The sequence below is a fragment of the Pollachius pollachius genome (assembly GCF_949987615.1).
Source record: "Pollachius pollachius genome assembly, contig: scaffold_373, whole genome shotgun sequence".
Lineage (NCBI taxonomy): Eukaryota > Metazoa > Chordata > Actinopteri > Gadiformes > Gadidae > Pollachius > Pollachius pollachius.
The window spans coordinates 1-20,000 of NW_027641446.1; the positions used below are offsets into that span (position 1 = coordinate 1).

At 49.9% G+C, this 20,000-nt stretch overlaps 1 protein-coding gene across 1 annotated transcript in view; it reads left to right on the forward strand.

The window, feature by feature from the left end:
• Positions 1-330: 330 nt before the first annotated feature.
• The window catches only part of LOC307091591 (uncharacterized protein), a gene marked incomplete at its 3' end in the record, with an annotated part of 21,408 nt that continues 1,738 nt past the window's right edge, over positions 331-20,000 (forward strand). Inside the window, exons 1-3 of the mRNA XM_079759222.1 lie at positions 331-405; positions 1,387-2,054; positions 13,178-13,288. Of these exons, the coding sequence (XP_079615348.1) occupies positions 1,460-2,054; positions 13,178-13,288 (706 nt within the window). The remainder of the gene's footprint in view (positions 406-1,386; positions 2,055-13,177; positions 13,289-20,000) is intronic.

Below are 20,000 nucleotides of genomic sequence, written 5' to 3' on the forward strand. Positions count from 1 at the left end.
GTAAATAAATAATTTAAAGCCCCTTTAGGCCTGCCTCTTTGCTCTCCTCAGCGTTTGGTATCCAGGCCAGACTAATCAAGTACCGATCACACCGATAACATTAAACACTCTCCAACTAACAAAAGCGGGGGATACAAGAATACAATTTTAACAAAAAATTGCCTAAAAGGGCTATCGAAGCTGATTGCCCTCGATCACGACTCGAAACGATGTGCGCAAAGCGAGGGTAATCGCGCTGGGTTCTCTGGTTTCGACGCGCCAGGTCTGATATAAATCCGACCGGAGCGCTGCTGACTGTCTGTCACATTTCACGCTGACACACACGGGGCGCACAGACACACACTCACACACATATTATCCACACATCCCCGGTTTGTGGTACACTTGAGGAGCGTGTGTCGACGGGTAAGTTGCTCTCAAACTATTTAAGTCGTCTTAATATCCCGATTCACGGCGGAAACCGAGAGACGGGGTCTTCCTTTTATTCTAAGCGATTATTCTAAGCGTTATTCTTTCTTTGTAATCTGCGGTTGGACACTTTTTTTTTACCCATTATTTTGCGCCTCGGTGGTTCCGCCATCCACGGATAGCGCAAAACACACCGTGTACCTGGTCGTTTCCAGACCCGATCCACACACGGTTTACGGTTTATCTCGTGTTTCCTTCCAGATTTGTCTCTTTATTAAGCGCCCCGTTTAAAGGGATCGAGGCGTGGGAGGCTGGCGCTGGGTCTACTGGAAGGGGAGGAGGTGGGTCCTACTGGGAGGGGAGGAGGGGTGGATCAGCCTGCCCAGCGTTACGCAGACTGGTTTAACAACTTCGCATGACGCCAAAAGTGGCCAAAGTCCTGCTAAACTCGGTGCGTAAAAACAACACCGCCGCTCCGTAACGACCGCATAGGACGGCGCCGTGACGAGGCTGGAGGACGCTGCGCTTTATCGGGTTCATTTAGTGTTAGCTAGCGGAGCTACCGCGCTGCGCCGCTCTCTTTCCGCGCCGCGTCCCTCTCCTACAGCACCACGCCGCGTCGCTCCCCTACCGCGCCGCCGCTGTTGTGATTAAAGGTTTCAAAGCGAGGGGGCTGATTAGTTTCCCAGGGTCGACTCATAGTCCCGCTCATGTGTTAAACATGAGGAGACTGGGGTGACCGGGGGTCTTTCTTCATGACTAACCCAGCCAGCGTTTCCGTTTTGCTCTGCGTGTTCGCCAGAGAGTCCAACTTGTGGGACGCGGTCCAGTCGCAGAACATTTGGCCGTTAAAAGAGCGAGTCTCCGCGACGTGGTGGCTCATGTGTTCATGTTGTGTTTACACGGAGATGTGCTGTGTGTCGTGATCCACCCTAACGCTGCCCCCCATCCTTCCCTCATCTCCTGTATGTTCAACAGTGTCTGAAAGCCCCTTTATGTGAGAGAAGGGGGGGGGAACCAGAAGAAAAAGAGAGGAAATCCCCGAAAGGAAATGCCAATCGCAGCCACTGGACAACCCACGACTCAGGATCTACCCAGGATCTACCCCCGGCTGCCCGCCACCACCCCCGAGCCGGTCCCCAAAGGAGCTGATTTATTTGACGAGGCGGGGGCGGCGGAGGCTGGGGAGCGCACAGAATACGGGGGTGCAGAGGGGGGCCGTGGACCCCCCGGGGGCTACAGCGCCTACAGCCAGAGCGGTCCGACGCGATCCCCTCCCCCGCCGCCACCGCCATCCGCCTCCCTCTTCCACCCATACGACCCCCAGCTCGTGGCCATGGAGCCCCCGAGGACTCGCTCGCGTTCTCGCTCTGGATATTACCAGCAGTACGCCGCTGCTGGGAATGGGAACGGGATTACCGGTAACGGGGTCATGGGATCTAACCACCACCAGTATCAACTTCATCAACAACAGCAGCAGCAGCAGCAGATACAGCAGCAACAGCAGCAGCAACACAACGCCGGTTGCGCACAACTTGCTCACAACAACCACTCGGAGAACCAGGCGCGACCCTCTGGAAATAACAGCTCCTCTGGCATCCAGAGGCTCTCGGCAGCCGGCGGAGCGCACCGCATCTCGGCCGCAGGTAAGCTTCCTCACCTGGGTGGGTTGCTTGTGTTAGCTGGCGTGGTCTGGGAAAGGGAGGGGAGTGGGATTTAGAAGCTAAAGAGAAGCCATGCTCTTTTATGAGGTGGGTGTGGGCGTGTGTTCATGTAAGTTAATTTTTAATTAGACAAGGTGTTTAATGTGGCTATCGCGAGTGTTCATCAGTACGCAAGGGGTTGTGGGTCAACCGTCTTTTAAGTCTCTAATATAGAAGGGAATGGTAAACAAGCTATTTTGGCATGTGGTTACAGAGCATTTACCCGTTAATAACTATGATATAATGTAGAGAAAGCGTTTGAGATGTCTGTGTGTGTGTATATACAGAGTATGAATACACAATGATATACGAACCAGGCTGCTAAGGAGTCCCCCATATCATGCTCCCCCGTTCTTGTATCCCCCGCGTGTCTCTTCCGACACGACGGCAGGATTACGCGGTACGGGGGCTGATTGGAGCCAAGTACACTTCAGACAGATATGTGTCGAATCAACAAACCTGAAGCCCGTCAAAACCTACAGGTCGTTTTCTCTGCAAGCGCCGGATCATAGTCTGTTTGTTGACAGGATAAAAAGTATATTATTTAAGGCATGCATGGCCACACTGAAAGTGTCACCGTCTCCATCGGTACGTTTACTTAAAAGCTGGTGAGTTTATCGGCCCTAGGATCGAACCGTTGGCACGCAGGCTTCATTGTGAGCCGGCAATGAATGCCTGGATGATCCATATTATGGGATGTAGAATGTGCCTCTGAGGATGGCAGGCTATTAACGTCCTGTTTACATACACACACACACACACACACACACACACACACACACACACACACACACACACACACACACACACACACACACACACACACACACACACCCAATGAGAATGTGTGGCCTATTGAAAGGCTCACTTTAATCTAAAAAAACAAAGAAGTTGATCGGCATGATTATTCGATGTGATTGCAAACTCGACTCCAGGCAAGTTTCGTTTACTCTGAACATTAAAGCGGAACAGATTCATGATCTGTCTGTCGCAGTACTTGTGCAATTTATTGATCTTAATTCCTTTTTTTCGATTCATAAAGGTCCGTAATCAGAGTGGTTTAATGTCGACTAACGCTTTTGTACATGTGCATGCAAAGGAAGTGCGATTTTTTTTTTTCCTCAATAGATGATCCGTTTTTACAACAATAGGGTAAGCTGAGCAGTGGTTTAAAAAATAAATAGCGGAAATACCAGTTTGGGCGAGTGGGCATCAAAACAAATCTGTTTACAAATGAACACACACTTTGTGTGTGTGTGTGTGTGTGTGTGTGTGTGTGTGTGTGTGTGTTTAGGACACTCTCCACCCCAAACAAAAAACAACAAACCTTTTTATACATTTAATATGACAATAACAATCAACTAGCATCTCTTCAATATCTGTAGGTGAACACTGAGCTAGCATCACAACCTGTTCCCAATAGTGCCATCCTCACGACGCACGCTCTCTCTCTCGGCCTTGGATCAAACATACGGCCAGGCCTGATAGGGCCGTGCTGTAGGCGTGTGCTGTGTGTGTTTGACCAAAAGAAAACAGTTCACACGCTGCATGCAGTCCTTGGCAGATAACACTGCTGGCCGAACAGATTACAGTTTAATTAGCTGATCCGCGGCTACAGGACTAGCTACAGTGCGGTTTGTTTCGAGGGCTTCTCGTTGGCCTGGCTGTACATGTTAACGGGTGGACTATTCTGGAATAAACACACACAGAGCCAGGCAGCTGGCTAGTCTGGGTCTCTCATGTGCGACACACCTTCATTAGCAAAAGCAGCACCCCCACCCCGCCTTTCACTGACAAAATGGGCCCTGCTACTTTGAAAGAGACGCTAGGCCTGCCTTGCTCTATTCTTCCCACGGCAGTCACCTGCGTTGGGCATGAAAGCTAATGATGTCCTTCTCTCTCTCAAACACACGCGTGGACACGCATACACCGGGGCGCACACCACCCATGGCTGGCCTATTCAGCCCAGCCAAGCCCTCAGAGATCACAAACCACCGAGATTCAAAAATATTTCCTCTGAGGGTAAGGCCTTGCATATGCGAAGTAAACGACCAGCGCGCACACACACACACCCCGTTTGCCTATGGGCACCACGTTTGCGCTCGTTATCGCGGCCTGACAAGTGGCGCTTTACTCCTGCCGTCTTCCCCTTTCCTCTTCCTTTCATGCCTTTTTCGTTTTGCGTTCGCCCGCCTCCCTCTCTCTGCTCCTCTTCTTCTCCCCCCTCTCCCCACTGCCGCGGTGTCCTAGCAGGCTTTTGTCTTACAGAGGGGATGGTTTTAATGGATTGTCCGGAGCAGAAGATGGATGGATGGCTGCTCCTCCTCCCCCCTCTCTCCCCCTCTCCTCCTCCCCTTCTCCCCCTCTCCTCCTCCCCTTCTCCCCCTCTCCTCAACCTGTATCCGCCACCCTCCACCCTCACTCCACCGCAACGTGGAAGAGGACATCCTCTCTTTCTGTTGTTGTTGTCGTCGTTTATGTTAGGCTGGTTGTCTTGGCAACCGTCTTTTTTTATTTTTTATTCTCTTTTATAACCCCCGCATTAGAAAAGGAGCAGAGGAAGTCGTGCCGTGGTCCTCCGCGTTAGGCCTGGCCCCAGATGAAGGCTGGCGTTATTACACAGTCCATTACTTACAACCCGTGATTCTAGATTGATCTAGTTGCCCTGTTGGATCTGTTCAGTGTTTTACCCTCGGGTTTCTCTCGGTTATTTCAATCTCAACACGCAGTCTTCTCTGTACAGCTGGCAGTGCAACAATATGGGGGAAGCGGCGTTGTGTGCAGAGAGTAAGAGGACATTCTTTCCGATGTGAACGTGGGTTGGTCAACAGACCGGCCCCGTGGTCCGGTGGAGATTTGCGGGTCACACGTTTGGCCGCGCGCGCCCAGTGGCTGGGAACCCGTCGAGGCAGGAAGTGAGTGTCTTAAGCACATTAGGGAAATCAAGCTCCGTTGGAAAATATGATCGCAGCGACTGGATAGAAAACGTGGCCTCATCTCTCCGCGCAAGCCATCCTTTTCTGTCATCTTTCTATTTCAATTGCGCACACACTCGCTCTCTATCTCACCCACTCAGTCGCTCTCACACGGGAGGGGAAATGATTTGCAGTAATATGTACGCATGGAGCATGTGGGGAAAGAAGTATAATGGAGTTTCACTGGGAAAAGGGAGATTGTAAAGTCTAGCGCAGGCAGCCGTCTCTGGGCCCGGACAGAGGGAGCGTTCTGTGGGCGTGCGGGAGGAGGAGGAGGAGGAGGAGGAGGAGGAGGAGGAGGAACGGGAACGGGCTGGAAGGTCAGGGACAGGAAGTGTGTGTTAGTGAGCGAGGGAGTCGGGGAAGGGGGGATGATTAGGCTGAAGAAGGGGGCGCAGAAAGGGCCGCGCAGAGGGTGAATAAGGTCATTTTTGGAGGGAGTGGTGGTGGGAGATATGGGGGAGGGGCTCTCTGTGTGTGCGCCTGTGTGTGTGTGTGTGTGTGTTCGTGTGTGAACTAATGTGTGCGCACGTTCTGTGTGTGTGTGTGTGCGCACAATCGAATTGTGTATGCGCACAAACGTGATTGTGTACGCGCCTGTGTGTGTGTGTGTGTGTGTGTGTGTGTGTGTGTGTGGCTGCTGACGTAGAGGAAGAGGGGGGCTGGAAGTAGGGCAGGAACAGGCCTGCCCACTCCTGGGTCCTGGCTCCAGACCCTCTTCCCAGCAGCCACGGGTGCAGCCGGCCAGGCAGGGCTTTGGCCCAGGCTAGCCTCTCCTTCCCATCATTCCTTTGGAGCGGCCTTGGCAGCCGAAGCCTCCGCTCTGAGTCCGAGCACAAAACCACGACCTGCTCCGCTCTCCGTCTCCCTTCCACTTCTGTGTTCCCCCATTTATTAGCTCTTGTTTTAGCCGTTATGCAAAGTGTATGCAAAGCGCGTGTGTGTGTGTGTGTGTGTGTGTGTGTGTGTGTGTGTGTCTCCATTCGGGGGGGGGGGGGGGGGGGGGGGGGGGGGGGCTAATACCTCCCACTGAGAGAGCTGTGCTCAGTGGTTGAATTGATAAATAAGTTTGTTGTGCTCGTGAGGCTCCGGCGACATTCAGCCGTGTTGACAGAGAGCGGCGTGCCTCTTTTGATGGGGAAGGGCTGAGTTCATTCAGCCATTGATTGGAATGTGAAGGAGGCTTTTCACCCAGCGAGAATGACACCATTTGCCAGGGGCTGTTTTTTTTTTGTTTATTTGAGATGGGCTTCACCGATCCAACATACCGGTGTTGATACACTGGTTGAACTACTTCAAAATGTAGCTGACAGATTCAACCGAGCAAGAGGCTTTTGCCTTTAGAGTGATTTCAGCATTGCTTGGGCCTTCATTAGCGCCGTAGTGGCAAGTGTGTTGCTTTAGGGTTGTTTATTACTTTTACATTTGCATTTACATTTAGGGCATTTAGCAACGAAACTTAGAATAAGTTTATTTGTCAGAAGAAAGAGAAACAGTATATCGCTGTCGGTGAAGTAAGGATGTTCAAATTTCGAGCACTATTAATTGTTAGGTTAACCCATTCCCCGTATACAACAAAGTTAGCTAGGATAAGATGCTACACAATGCCAAGTAATCTTTTTGTTTTTTTTATATGTATAAAGTATAGGTTTTATCTAGGTTTTCTTATTGAAAGTAAAGCCCTTTTTAACATCTGTACCTACGGAATACAGAAAGAAAACAGCATGTTTTTTTTAACCAAAAAGCTTAATTACATTTCATGTTATTGATTTAAGTGAAAGGTTCTCTGAATGGAGCGGCTCCTTTCTCCCTTTCAGTACCCAGAATCTCTCTGTGCTGCTGACCTTCTCGAATGTATCCCTTTCAATTTCTATATCCATCTCTCTGTCTGTGTCTCTGCTGGATAGCGCCTCTCGGAGAGGGGGAGAGTGTTATTGGCGCTGGAGTCAAAGTGAGAAGAAGTGAGACGTGTGAAGGAGTGGTTGAATGTGTTCTCCTATGCCTGCACAAATATTTTCACAACTTAAGTGTGTGTGACGTTAAGCCCAGCCTTTGGTTTCGTCTCTCTCTGGAGACCGACCGACTGAAGTGCATGGCTACGCGTGCGCATGCACGAAAACACGCACATGTGCGCACGCACACACACACACACACACACACACACACACACACACACACACACACACACACACACACACACACACACACACACACACACACACACACACACACACACACACACAAATACATGAAAACACACACACACGAAAACACACACACACACGAAAACATACACACACACACACACGAAAACATACACGAAAACACACGAGCACGCACGCACGCACACACACACACACACACACACACAAATACATGAAAACACACACACACACGAAAACACACACACACACGAAAACATACACACACACACACGAAAACATACACACACACACACGAAAACATACACACACACACACGAAAACATACACACACACGAAAACATACACGAAAACACACGAAAACACACGCACGAAGACACACACGCACGCACGCACACACGGGGGTTGTGAAAGGATCACGGTGACATGCTTTATCGGTGGCGGCGGCGGACCCAGGATCAGCGGCTTCACTTCGGGGCAGATCAACATTCAGAGCGGGGAGACTGCAGGGAACCAGTTCCCATCCCAGTTCCAATCCCAGTGCTGCAGTGGGATGATTAGAGCACCCCCCCCCCCCCAGAACCCCTGCGCTGTCTGGATGGGTGTGAGGGGGGCGGGGCTTCTGAGTGATTAAGAGTGCACACGGAGGAGAGCGAGAGAACGGCGAGGAAGACGACGAGGAAGGGGGAGGGATGTGTTGGGAGGCGGGACGGACGATGGCTGGGTGATCAGATGGAGGGAGGGGGGAGGAAAGGGTGCTGATGAAGTGACGAGTGTGAGAAGTACGATGGGGAGGTGCGTGTGTGTGTGTGTGTGTGTGTGTGTGTGTGTGGAGGAAGGGAAAACGGTAATGGAAGAGTGGGGCTGGGAGGGGGTAGAGAGTGGGGAAATGGATAGAAATAGCTGATGCACTCTCAGGCTTACAGAAAATCAATAGCAGTCAAGGAGGGAAGACACAACCCCCCTTACCCTACTCTCTCTCTCTCTCTCTCTCTCTCCCTCCTCCCCCTGTCTCCCTAGCTCGCTCCATCTCTCCCTCTATCTATATTCTGTGGCTTGTCCAGCCTTCTCTCTCTCGTTCTCTACCCATGTTGTCCTTATCTCTCACACACACACACACACACACACACACACACACACACACACACACACACACACACACACACACACACACACACACACACACACACACACTCTTTCCTCCTCCCTCTACTGTCCCTTTGCTCTCTTCCTCCCCCCTTCTCTCTTCTCTTCATCCTCCTCCATGTTCTCCTCCCCTCCCCCCCCCCCCCTCTACGCCGCTGCTATGTGCAGCCCACAGAGCGGTTTATCTCATCCTTTACTCTCGTTCCAACCTCTTCTTCTTTGGTCTCTCTCTCTCTCTCTCTCTCTCTCTCTCTCTCTCTCTCTCTCTCTCTCTCTCTCTCTCTCTCTCTCTCTCTCTCTCTCTCTCTCTCTCTCTCGCTCTCTGTCATCCCCGATACAGCCTCGACTCCCTTTGCCTTTCATTCCTGTTCCCTCCCAGCTCTAATCTCAAGGAGTGTGTTTAGTGTTTACGTTTCACGCGGCGGCACTGTACATACCAGTCCTTTAACCATTCGCAGTGTGTGACTGCCTTGTTGTTGTGCGTGCGTGCGTGCGTACATAGCGTGTCCATATTGTCGTATTCTATAGTGTGCGTCTTGAGGCCCCGCTTCACCACAAGAACAGGACGACACCGGTCAGCGATGTACAGCCATGCGTGTGGATTACTCCTCGCAAAATCACGCACACAACAAACACCAACCTATTCGGGAGTCTTGGTGGCTGCTGGGGACAGATCACTGCCTCGTATTTGTGTTTATAATAGGATGTTTCCTTGTCCATTTGGCGGACACTTTCCTCCACTGTATCACAGCATTAGAAGGGCCTTCTAGACCATGAGAGTAGGATAGGCCCCCCGAAACCTGTTGACGCAATCATCTGCCCAGTGCTGCCATATAGACTAGAGAACAGCAGATACATTCACGTTTAGGGCATTTAGCAGCTGCTTTTGTCCAAAGCAACTTACAATGAGTACTTTTATCAAAAGAAAGTACAGTAAGGATACAGTAAGGATGTTTATAGAAAACAAGTGCCAAGCACTTACATTCTCTAGGTTAACCCATTCCCTGTGCACAACAGAGACAGCGAGGATGAGAGGCTGCATAATGCTTGGTGCTGTTTTTAGGTGCAAGGACGTACAACATACAATAAGTAACGTACGCCTACGTTCTTGTACGCCTTCAAGCACATGATAACATTAAAAGCTCAGTCGATGAAACGGCAGTGAATATCCAAGACCATACCCCAACACCCCGGCCCTCCCCGGCAGTTGTTTACACGGCCGGTGTTCTGCGTGCAGAAAGCACGCGTTACTCTGCACCCCAAACAGGATGTCTCGGACACATTCTCAGGGCTCTAGGATCGCTGTGGGTCCCAGTAGAGAGTGGGTTTGGCTGAGGGACGGGGGTCTGGTCTGGGACTGCCCAGTATAGAGTAGGTTTTGGCTGAGCAACTGGGGTCTGGTCTGGGAGTGTCCCAGTACAGAGTCGGTTTGTCTGAGGGCCTGGGGTCCAACTGGGAGTGTCCCAGTAAAGAGTGGGTTTGAGGGACTGGTGTCTTACTGGGAGTGTCCCAGTAAAGAGTGGGTTTGGCTGAGGGTCTGGTCTGGGAGTGTCCCAGTACAGAGTGGGTTTGAGGGACTGGGGTCTGACTGGGAGTGTCCCAGTACAGAGTGGGTTTGAGGGATTGGGGTCTGACTGGGAGTGTCCCAGTAGGGGGTGGGTTTTGGCTCAGGAACTGGTGTCCGACTGGGAGTGTCCCAGTAGAGATTGGGTTTGAGGGACTGGGGTCTGACTGGGAGTGTCCCAGTAGAGATTGGGTTTGAGGGACTGGTGTCCGACTGGGAGTGTCCCAGTATAGAGTGAGTTTGAGGGACTGGTGTCCGACTGGGAGTGTCCCAGTATAGAGTGAGTTTGAGGGACTGGTGTCCGACTGGGAGTGTCCCAGTAGAGATTGGGTTTGAGGGAATGAGGTCTTACTGGGAGTGTCCCAGTAAAGAGTGGGTTTGGCTGAGGGTCTGGTCTGGGAGTGTCCCAGTACAGAGTGGGTTTGAGGGACTGGGGTCTGACTGGGAGTGTCCCAGTAGAGATTGGGTTTGAGGGACTGGGGTCTGACTGGGAGTGTCCCAGTAGGGGGTGGGTTTTGGCTCAGGAACTGGTGTCAGACTGGGAGTGTCCCAGTAGAGATTGGGTTTGAGGGACTGGTGTCCGACTGGGAGTGTCCCAGTATAGAGTGAGTTTGAGGGACTGGTGTCCGACTGGGAGTGTCCCAGTATAGAGTGAGTTTGAGGGACTGGTGTCCGACTGGGAGTGTCCCAGTATAGAGTGAGTTTGAGGGACTGGTGTCCGACTGGGAGTGTCCCAGTAGAGATTGGGTTTGAGGGACTGGTGTCCGACTGGGAGTGTCCCAGTATAGAGTGAGTTTGAGGGACTGGTGTCCGACTGGGAGTGTCCCAGTAGAGATTGGGTTTGAGGGACTGGGGTCTTACTGGGAGTGTCCCAGTATAGAGTGGGTTTAGCTGAGGGTCTGGCCTGGGAGTGTCCCAGTACAGAGGCGGTTTTAGGGACTGGGGTCTGACTGGGAGTGTCCCAGTATAGAGTGGGTTTAGCTGAGGGTCTGGCCTGGGAGTGTCCCAGTATAGAGTGGGTTTAGCTGAGGGTCTGGCCTGGGAGTGTCCCAGTATAGAGTGGGTTCTGGCAGAGTGGGGGTCCGTCTGGGGGCTCCGGCGCCACTGAGTCATCAGAGCCACCTCTGGTTCAGAGGGGACGCCCGCTCTGTTTACGTGGGCCTCTTGTGATCCGTGAAGGGGCCTCTGTACAGCAGGCGGTCGGGCTCTGCCAGTGCGCCACGCCGGAGGTTGGATCTCTCAGTTGAGACTCCTTTGAGATATTCTTTTACCTGGCATTAAGGCCCATGCTCACCTGGAGCGGCTAAATCCTTTTTCATTTATTCATGGTTTCGGGGGGGTTGGGTTCTTGTGTGCCACAGCAAGAGGGATTGAGGAATTTATTTTTGCAAAGTCTCTCTCTCTCTCTCTCTCTCTCTCTCTCTCTCTCTCTCTCTCTCTCTCTCTCTCTCTCTCTCTCTCTCTCTCTCTCTCTCTCTCTCTCCTATATTCCTTTGTCTCTCTGCCGTCTTTGTTGTCAGTCACAGTCTCTCTTCAAAGGCAGCGTGGAAAAAAAGACGGCAAACTAACGACAGAGAGGTGGTGCTGGAATAAAATTTAAAAAACGGCCATCGGAAGCCTCAGTGCTCACCCTGATTCGCCCCCCCCCCCCCATGACATTCTTTCCCGTCCCCCCCGACCCCTCTGCGGTGGGGGGTGCCGCCGGTCGGTGGGTGCCCTTGGGACAGCATGTCCTTGGTGGTGGGACCGCTGCCACCATCTGTGGTGGTGGTGGTGGTGGTGGTGGTGGTAATGGTGGTGGTGGTGGTAATGGTGGTGGTGGTGGTGGTGGGTACGGCCGAAAGACGCAGCGCCGCGGATAGAACCAGCGCTCGGAGAAACAATAACACCGGCGTGCGCACGGATACAAGGATAAAGCCGCAACACAACAGACAAACGGGAGATGAAAGGCCACGAGGAAAACAAAAGAGTAAAAGTCTTAGTCGGGGAAGATGCGAGCGGGGGCATCGTCAGAGAGCTTTGCTAATCCTGGATTAATTGTGTGTGTGTGTGTGTGTGTGTGTGTGTGTGTGTGTGTGTGTGTGTGTGTGTGTGTGTGTGTGTGTGTGTGTGTGTGTGTGTGTGTGTGTGTGTGTGTGACTTCACACCGACTACAGTAGACCCTGTTTTGTTTCGTGTGCAGTCTTTTTTTATTTGAGTCCTAATGTCCCTCACTTTCTTTTACACACAGAGACACACAGACACAGTCATACACACCCCAAGTAAAAAGCACTTAGACGCGTAGGCTGGGATCTGTGCTCTTAATATTTTTAATCCGCTTTCAAAACAACAAATGCAGAAAATAAATCGAGTAGGGCACAAACACAAACTAATCAATTGTGCATTTCAAGAATATCTGCCTGATATTCTGCCTTGAAATGCTTTTAGGGGGAAACTGTGTCCCCATTTCAGCCGTGTGTATTTCCCCTCTCATGGAATGGGAATGGACTCGACTGTTGAGCCGTTCTGTTGTTGTAGCCTGTGTTCAGTGTTTTCTTATGACCGGGAGCAGGACAGTCTGTCTTCTCGAAGTGTTCTGTTGGAGCGCAGAGTTGCCAGTATGCTTTGAAAACAGACTGGTGCTAAATTGGAGCTAAGAGAGTCTGCGTACTCGCTACGAATCGGAGGCTGTCCCTCGCCCGCTCCTACTCGCTGTGTCGTTCTACCAGTGGCAAATCATTAAAAAGAGATAGGTCTAACATTTAACACCCAGCCGCCCGACCAGAGTGTTTAATAATGATGATGGTGGTTTCTCTGACCTGCCACCAGTGCCAACCGTGTCTACGGAGGCCAGGATGCTGAGCCTCCATTTTGCCTTTTCCCAGCAAAAGCACATTCCATTTTGCTCCGGTTTTACTTCTGTTTACCGATCTAAAAGGCCGACGTAAAGGTTGAAGAGCGGCACGTCTGAACCAGAACGTAATCCACCAACGCTCTGGTTTCAATGCAGAACTGAGAAACGAACTTGGGTGTATTGTTTTGTCCATTTATAGATGTATGTCGGGTACCTCTTCCACTGTTATTCTGATACGCTTTGTGTTTGGTGTTGGGGGAAGGTGAGCAGTGAAGGGGTAGGGCATATTTCAGTGACAGCAGGTCACGGGCTGTTTAATCCCCTCCGAGGCTAACTAGAGGGATGAGTTCTGCATGTCTGATCTGTCCTCTCTGTCCTCTGTGTAGGATCCATCGGAGGAGCCTACCACTGTCACCCAGAACACGCATATGGAGGGGAGAGCGACAAGGTAAGACGCCAACACAACCTGGTTTCACTGCTAGAGATGTTCCGATACCGTTTCTTTCCTTTTACGATTCCTGAACTTGAGTATCGGCCGTTTACGGTTACAGCAATGTATAGTCGGTTCTCTTTTTTACACACCTTTTATAGTTTATCCATAAATATAATAATACATTTGTATTCTTGTAGTTAAGCGTGAGCATCCATGTTTTTCCGACTTGGTAACTCGAACGCACGTCGGTCGGAGATGACGCGTTTCCAATTCCGATATCCTACCTCCGTCCGTTAACGCACGCAGCTTCACACCGTAGTGTTTGTGATGTTCTCTGCCTGTGTAGTAAATTTGCTTTTCATAGTCACGGGATCGTATCGAATGTGTGGACTTGCGTACTCGCCGATACCCGATAGCCATAGGAGGAATTTCCTAGACTGGTATCGGTATTCGAACAACTCTAGTTATGACTGTCTAGCTTGACCCCTACACTGCGTGCCACACACCTCAGATCGCAGGCAGAGCTCCGCCTCCAGGCCTGCAGTTTTTTTTGTTTATCGACTGCCAGGAAGTGACTGAGGCTTCGCTGTGTTAAGATTGAGCGACGGGAAGGGTGGTAGGATATCCCATGACGACAGGGTCAAGACATGACCCCTCGGAGACGCAATCACCGCAAGCACAGACGTGTGGAGCTGATCTGGAAAGGGAAGCAGGCTGTGTGGCCGGGCTCTACTTAGAGGGAGAGCAAGCGGTGCTTTGTGGTGCGGCACTTTCTCGAGACTTGCTTTGACATAGGACAAATAATGTTGGTGATTAGTGAATAGTGTGGCGATTAGTTAACGTTTACATTTACCTTTAGGGCGTTAGGCAGACGCTTTAATCCAAAGCGACTTACAATAAGTACATTTGTCAGAAGAAGAGAAACAACAATATGTCTCTATCGCTACAGTCAGGATGTTCATAGAAACAAGTGCCAAGCAATCGTTAGGTTAACCCATTCCCTGTGTACAACAAAGATAGCTTGATAGTTAACATGGGATCGTTTGCTGAAGATTAGCGCAGTTGGTGATATGACCTATATGTCCTGTTTGCTTCTGGCATTTGAATAGCGGGTCTGGAGGCTATGTGGCATAAATGTGAAAGGAACCTTGTTTTTAAACTCTGTGTGTGTGTGTGTGTGTGTGTGTGTGCACACGGCGATAGAGAGAGAATGGGCCTCTCTATGTTTTGGTTCTTACTATCGCAGTGTTGACGTGAAAACCAGAACAGCTGCTCCCAGCACTTCCTGTGTGTGGGTAATGTGTGCGCACGTTGTGTGTGTGTGCGCGTGTTATGTGTGTGTGTTTTTTTCGCTCTACTGGGTACGGACCAGAGACCGGTGAGGGCGTGCGGGGCACTGCGGGTTCAGGGTGACCGTCCAGCTAGCGGCCGTGGCTTTGTGTGAGCGGTGCCAGTGTGGACATAATGAAAGCCACCAGGAGGCTGTGTGCCTCCCCCCCCCCCCCCCCCCCCCCGCTCAGCCCCATCCCCTCTCCCTGGTCCCCTCCCCCCCGCTACGAACACTGCAGAACATAATGGCCGCTGCAGAACAGTACAGAATGTATTTGTACTCTGTTAGGAGTGACTTGTTCTTTCTGCATGTGTGCATGTGTGTGGGCATGTGCGTCTGTGTGTGTGTGTGTGTCTGTGTCTGTGTCTGTGTGTGTGTCTGTTTGTGTGGGCGTGTGCGTCTGTGTGCGTGGGATGGCCCTGGTGGGGAAAGTATGTCAGCAGATTTACTCTGTTAATTTTGTGGCTCAATCGTCTTAAGAACACAAGTGTGTGTCTATGTGTGGTGCAGAAACTCAGAGTCCTTATGAATATTGTTCCTCCTTGAGCACACACACACACACACACACACACACACACACACACACACACACACACACACACACACACACACACACACACACACACACACACACACACACACACACACTCTGTCTCGGCGGCTCCCACTAACAGAGGCAGACAAGCCCATCAAAGTTTCATACTAATGGGCGCTGCTCTCTGCATGTGTTCAGACAGGCGGCCGCTGCATGCATGTATGAATGTGTGCATGTGTGTGGATTATTTTTCTTGTCTCTTTAGATTTTAGGCCTGGGGGAAGAGGGGGGGGGGGGGGGGGGTGGCTTGAAGGCAGACAGGCAGGCAGGCAGACACCAGAGATGGGAGGGGGGGGGGGCGTTCATATCTGATACACAGATCGGATCACTAAGGGGGACGAATTATTTTATGTAGAAATTGTTTTTTGTTTTATTCATTTTGCACATTTGATCCATTTTATGAATGTATTTGTTATGAAGTCTGTTTCAGACACGCCCCACAATATCACATACAAATCCACACTCATGGTCTTTGTCCCATCACCACGACCAAAGACAGGCCATCTGGGCTTTATACTGCAATACCACAGACCCTTAACCCAAGACCTCCATCTGAAGGAGATGTAAGTCCCAGCCCCAACACAACCAAGACAAACACCATCAAGCCCCAAGGCAAACACACAATCCAGCACCAAGACAAGCACCCGATCCCCCAACAGCCCCACTGGACCCAGACATCAGTAAACCTAGACACCTTCCTCTCAACCCTAGACACCTTCAACTCCACCACACTAAAGAACCTGAAAGATTAAGAGGAAACAGAAGGACTTCTAGAAACAACACAAGAAAACAATGTCACAACATCCATCAACGAGACCTTTTCAAACCTCAAAACAAACACCCCATACCGTGTACCACGCTTCAAGGCAAGACCGCAGAACATCAACGGAGAAGGCTAGCAATCCTGAGCAAGAAATAAAATGCATTTTTTTTTCATGAATCCCCCTCAAACTAACAACAACAACAATAAACTCAACAACCACGAAAAACATGGCAACACAACTTTCTTTCATAAATAATAACTCTTCTTGCAATCAACCACCACTGCCCGCCTGGCCGCGCCCCCTCATCACGTCTCATCTAGGAGCTCACATGATACAGCCACGAGCAGACCATCACCACGGAAGATCTTAATGCAAAAGCACAAATCATCCTGGCCTAATACTCAGAATCATAGAAACAAACCTGGCCATCATTAGATTTCGATTTTAGATTTAGGGCATTTAGCAGAGGCTTTTATCCAAAGAGACTAAACGATATATTCCTGTCGGTACAGTAAGGAACATGAACAGCAACTAATCCACCCACATCCATAGCGCCCCCTCCACCAGCCCAGCTAAATACTCACCTTTTTAGGAGGCCAAGACCCAGCTCCCCTCCATCATGGCGTCCTTCGCTAAAGAACTGATGCGAGCACTTTCAAAAAAAAAAAAGAAAAATACAACTACAAAAGCAAAAGGGGAAAAATAAGCACTAGACCAACAGAACTGAAGACACAAACCAACCAACTCAAGAACAAGAGGATGGACCTACTCGCGCCATGGAAGCAAAGACAGTAGGACAGCAAGAAGATCAAGGCGATCAATGGAAATACAACCACTCACACCAACCCCCTTGCCTCAACTAGACGGCCGGCTGATGCACAGTAGCACAAACAAGCACATCTTTTCAAAGACCATTCCCAAAATGTCCACTCCCACCCCACTATGACACACTTTGGCCCTATATGGTATGGGAACACCTGGTCAGACACAAACTCCGTTCAGACCGCCCGGCGAGCCATAGGCTTCACCAAAATAAAGATCCATCCTAAAGAAAATATAAAAAACACAAAGTTGACGCCATCCTACTAAAACAAGACCCTGACGAATACCTGGTCCTTGTCTCGTTGCTCTACACAGTCTGTATCATCCTGGGCCGCATCTCCATGATTCACAAACCAAGAGGAGACCCAGCCACCAACGGCCCACCCTCGACTGCCATATCGGCCTCCTCAGTCATGTTGGCAAACTGTTTGAAAGAACGAGCACAGCACGACGCCCCGATCACACCGAAAAACAAAGGCACACCAGGACTCCACCAAGAATGCTTCCGCAAGAACAGATCCACCACAGACGACGCCATTCTCAGCCTCTCAGAAAACATGCCAAAACAGCTCGCTTCAAGAAAGAACTCACTCTGGCAATGTTCATCCACTTTGAAAAGTAATCAGACAAACTCTGGCACAAAAGACTACTATGCAAACTTCTGCACCCATAAATCCAACTCCGCCATCCACCACAATAAGACTCGTCCACAACTTCCTCCCACACATGGAATTAAGAATCCCGGTGTTGGAATCCAGCCATCTCATCACCGTTCACCCCATAAGCAGGACTGCCACAAGGGGCAGCCCTGTGTCTCTGTTGTTCATCATCTACATTTCGGACATTTGTGCTTCTAGACCAACTTAAAATCACCCCCAATTGCTTACTGCCTAAAACAATCCAAAGGCACCAATGAAAACTTTTCTCACGGTCAACATCCCTCTATGGAAGCTTGACCCCACTAAGCCACACTGACAAATTTCTTGGCGTCAACTAAACCACCTCCAAGCAGAGTATCATCAGAAACCATACTCAAAGTCTACACCAGTTACATAAACTGGTTAACTGAATATGCCATCCTGGATTACAATTTAAACTGACAATCCAAAACACAGTAATGAACAGACTCCTAATGTACATAAACACGTAACCCATTCTACCGATATCTTGCCTCGTTACCATCTGACCCAATCGACCAGAGATATCGCCACCATGTCACCAATAACGTATCGATCCAATCGATTATCTCCGCACAATGGACGATGAAAAGCCTTCTTGTACATCTGACCAAGAACCAACCCACCTGAACCTTACAAGACCTGCACTGCAGCACACACCTCTCAGTCCTATAACTGCCACTCATCTATTCATTTTTATACTTTTAAAGGATTCAATTTCAGTTCTATACTTTCCTTCCTTCCGTCATTAATTGATTTTCTTATTTTTTATTCAAATACAATTCTTGGATTCATTATATTCCCTTTGTCACTTTAGTTTATTTTGGGTCAACCAAAGCCTTGGTGAATAATCACCAGCTTTCACCGAAAAAAAATCATAATACAAGCTGTTAAAACGAACACATCGAGAAACAAAATACTAGAAGGGAAAAGGGCCGAAAAACAAAACAACAAAAACAACGTTTCAATTCAGGACCAGAGGTAGCAGTCCAAAGCGACTTGACAATAAGTACATTTGTCAGAAGAAAGAGAAACCACGATATATTATTGTCGGTACAGTAAGGATGTTCATAGAACCAAGTGCCGAGCACTAACAATCACCAGGTTAACACATTCCCCGTACACAACAGACATAGCTAGGATAAGATGCTACTCAATGCTAAGTACTGTTTTGAGGAGCCGGGACGTACAACACACAATAAGAGCGCGTAAAGAGGAGGAGATCTGAGCCGTCTCCCCACGCTAAGATCTGACTTGAGGGGTACGACGGCGAGGGGGCTGACCCCCCCTGGTATGGATATGAAAATGGGCACAGAGACTGTCCCTAGGGGCTGGTGTGTGTGTGTGTGTGTGTGTGTGTGTGTGTGGGGGGGGGAGGGGTACTGGTAGGGTGTGATGACAGCAGTAGAGGAAGAGACACAGATAAAGGGGGGGGGGGGGGGAGAGAGAAAGAGGTTGGGGAAGAGAGAGAGAGAGAGAGAGAGAGGGTGGGGGGGAGAGAGAGAGAGAGAGAGAGGGTGTGGGGCGGTGGCTCGTACCCACCCTGCCATGGATCAATTTGCCTGATGGCCCGTTGCCCTGCTTTTAAATGTTTTGAATGTCAGATACAAAAGGAAAATAGCTTTTTGTTAAATCTAACAGTGAGAAGCTTTTTGAAGGCTCGCGGCTCCAGAAATAAACGAGGCATTTACATGTCATTCAAAACTGTGAGGTTACATTATTTATTGACTCCCTACTCAAACTAATTCTGACTACATGTGGACTGAATTGCCAGAAATCTGTTAACGATTAATCTATATTTTATCCCCCCCGAATGTGAAGAATATGATTCTGTCTTCGCTCACATTTGATGTTATCGCATTCCTGTTGTCTTTTGAGTGTGGCTTGGCCTTGAGTCACCCGACGACCCACTGTTCATCAAACCTCTGCTCGTCAACCGTGCTTCAAATCGACTTTCATAAATTAATTCGCTTATTCCAGTTTTATTTATAAGCATCAGTACCACAACAAAAATAAGATCATGTTCTAGTTTATTCCAAGGAACATTCATGTGATTGTGAATGTGTTCACAAGCCTCAGCAAACCACCCAAAATTTCGAAAGTGTTGCAACTCCAGTGCTGTCCCTCCCAGCTGACCCAACACCCTGTGCTTGCATAACACAAACCGCACTTCCAGAATAAAAGCCCCCGACTGCACTTCCAGAATAAAAGCCCCCGACTGCACTTCCAGAATAAAAGCCCCCGACTGCACTTCCAGAATAAAAGCCCCCGACTGCACTTTCAGAATAAAAGCCCCCGACTGCACTTCCAGAATAAAAGCCAGTGACTGCACTTTCAGAATAAAAGCCCCTGACCGGCCTGATAGTCATACGCTTTTTGGTAGCCTAGACCCCATTTAGATAAATGGCTCACAGTGTAATGACATTCAATAGCAGGCTAACAAGTGCATTAGCAACGTCCGAAACAGAGCCCAGGTTTTTGGTTCCCTGCCTTTGCCTCTCGCCCGCTCATGGACCTCGCTCTCGCTCCTTCTCTCTCGCTCGCTCCACCACGGCTAAATCAATGGTCACCTTTTGCGAACCGTCCTC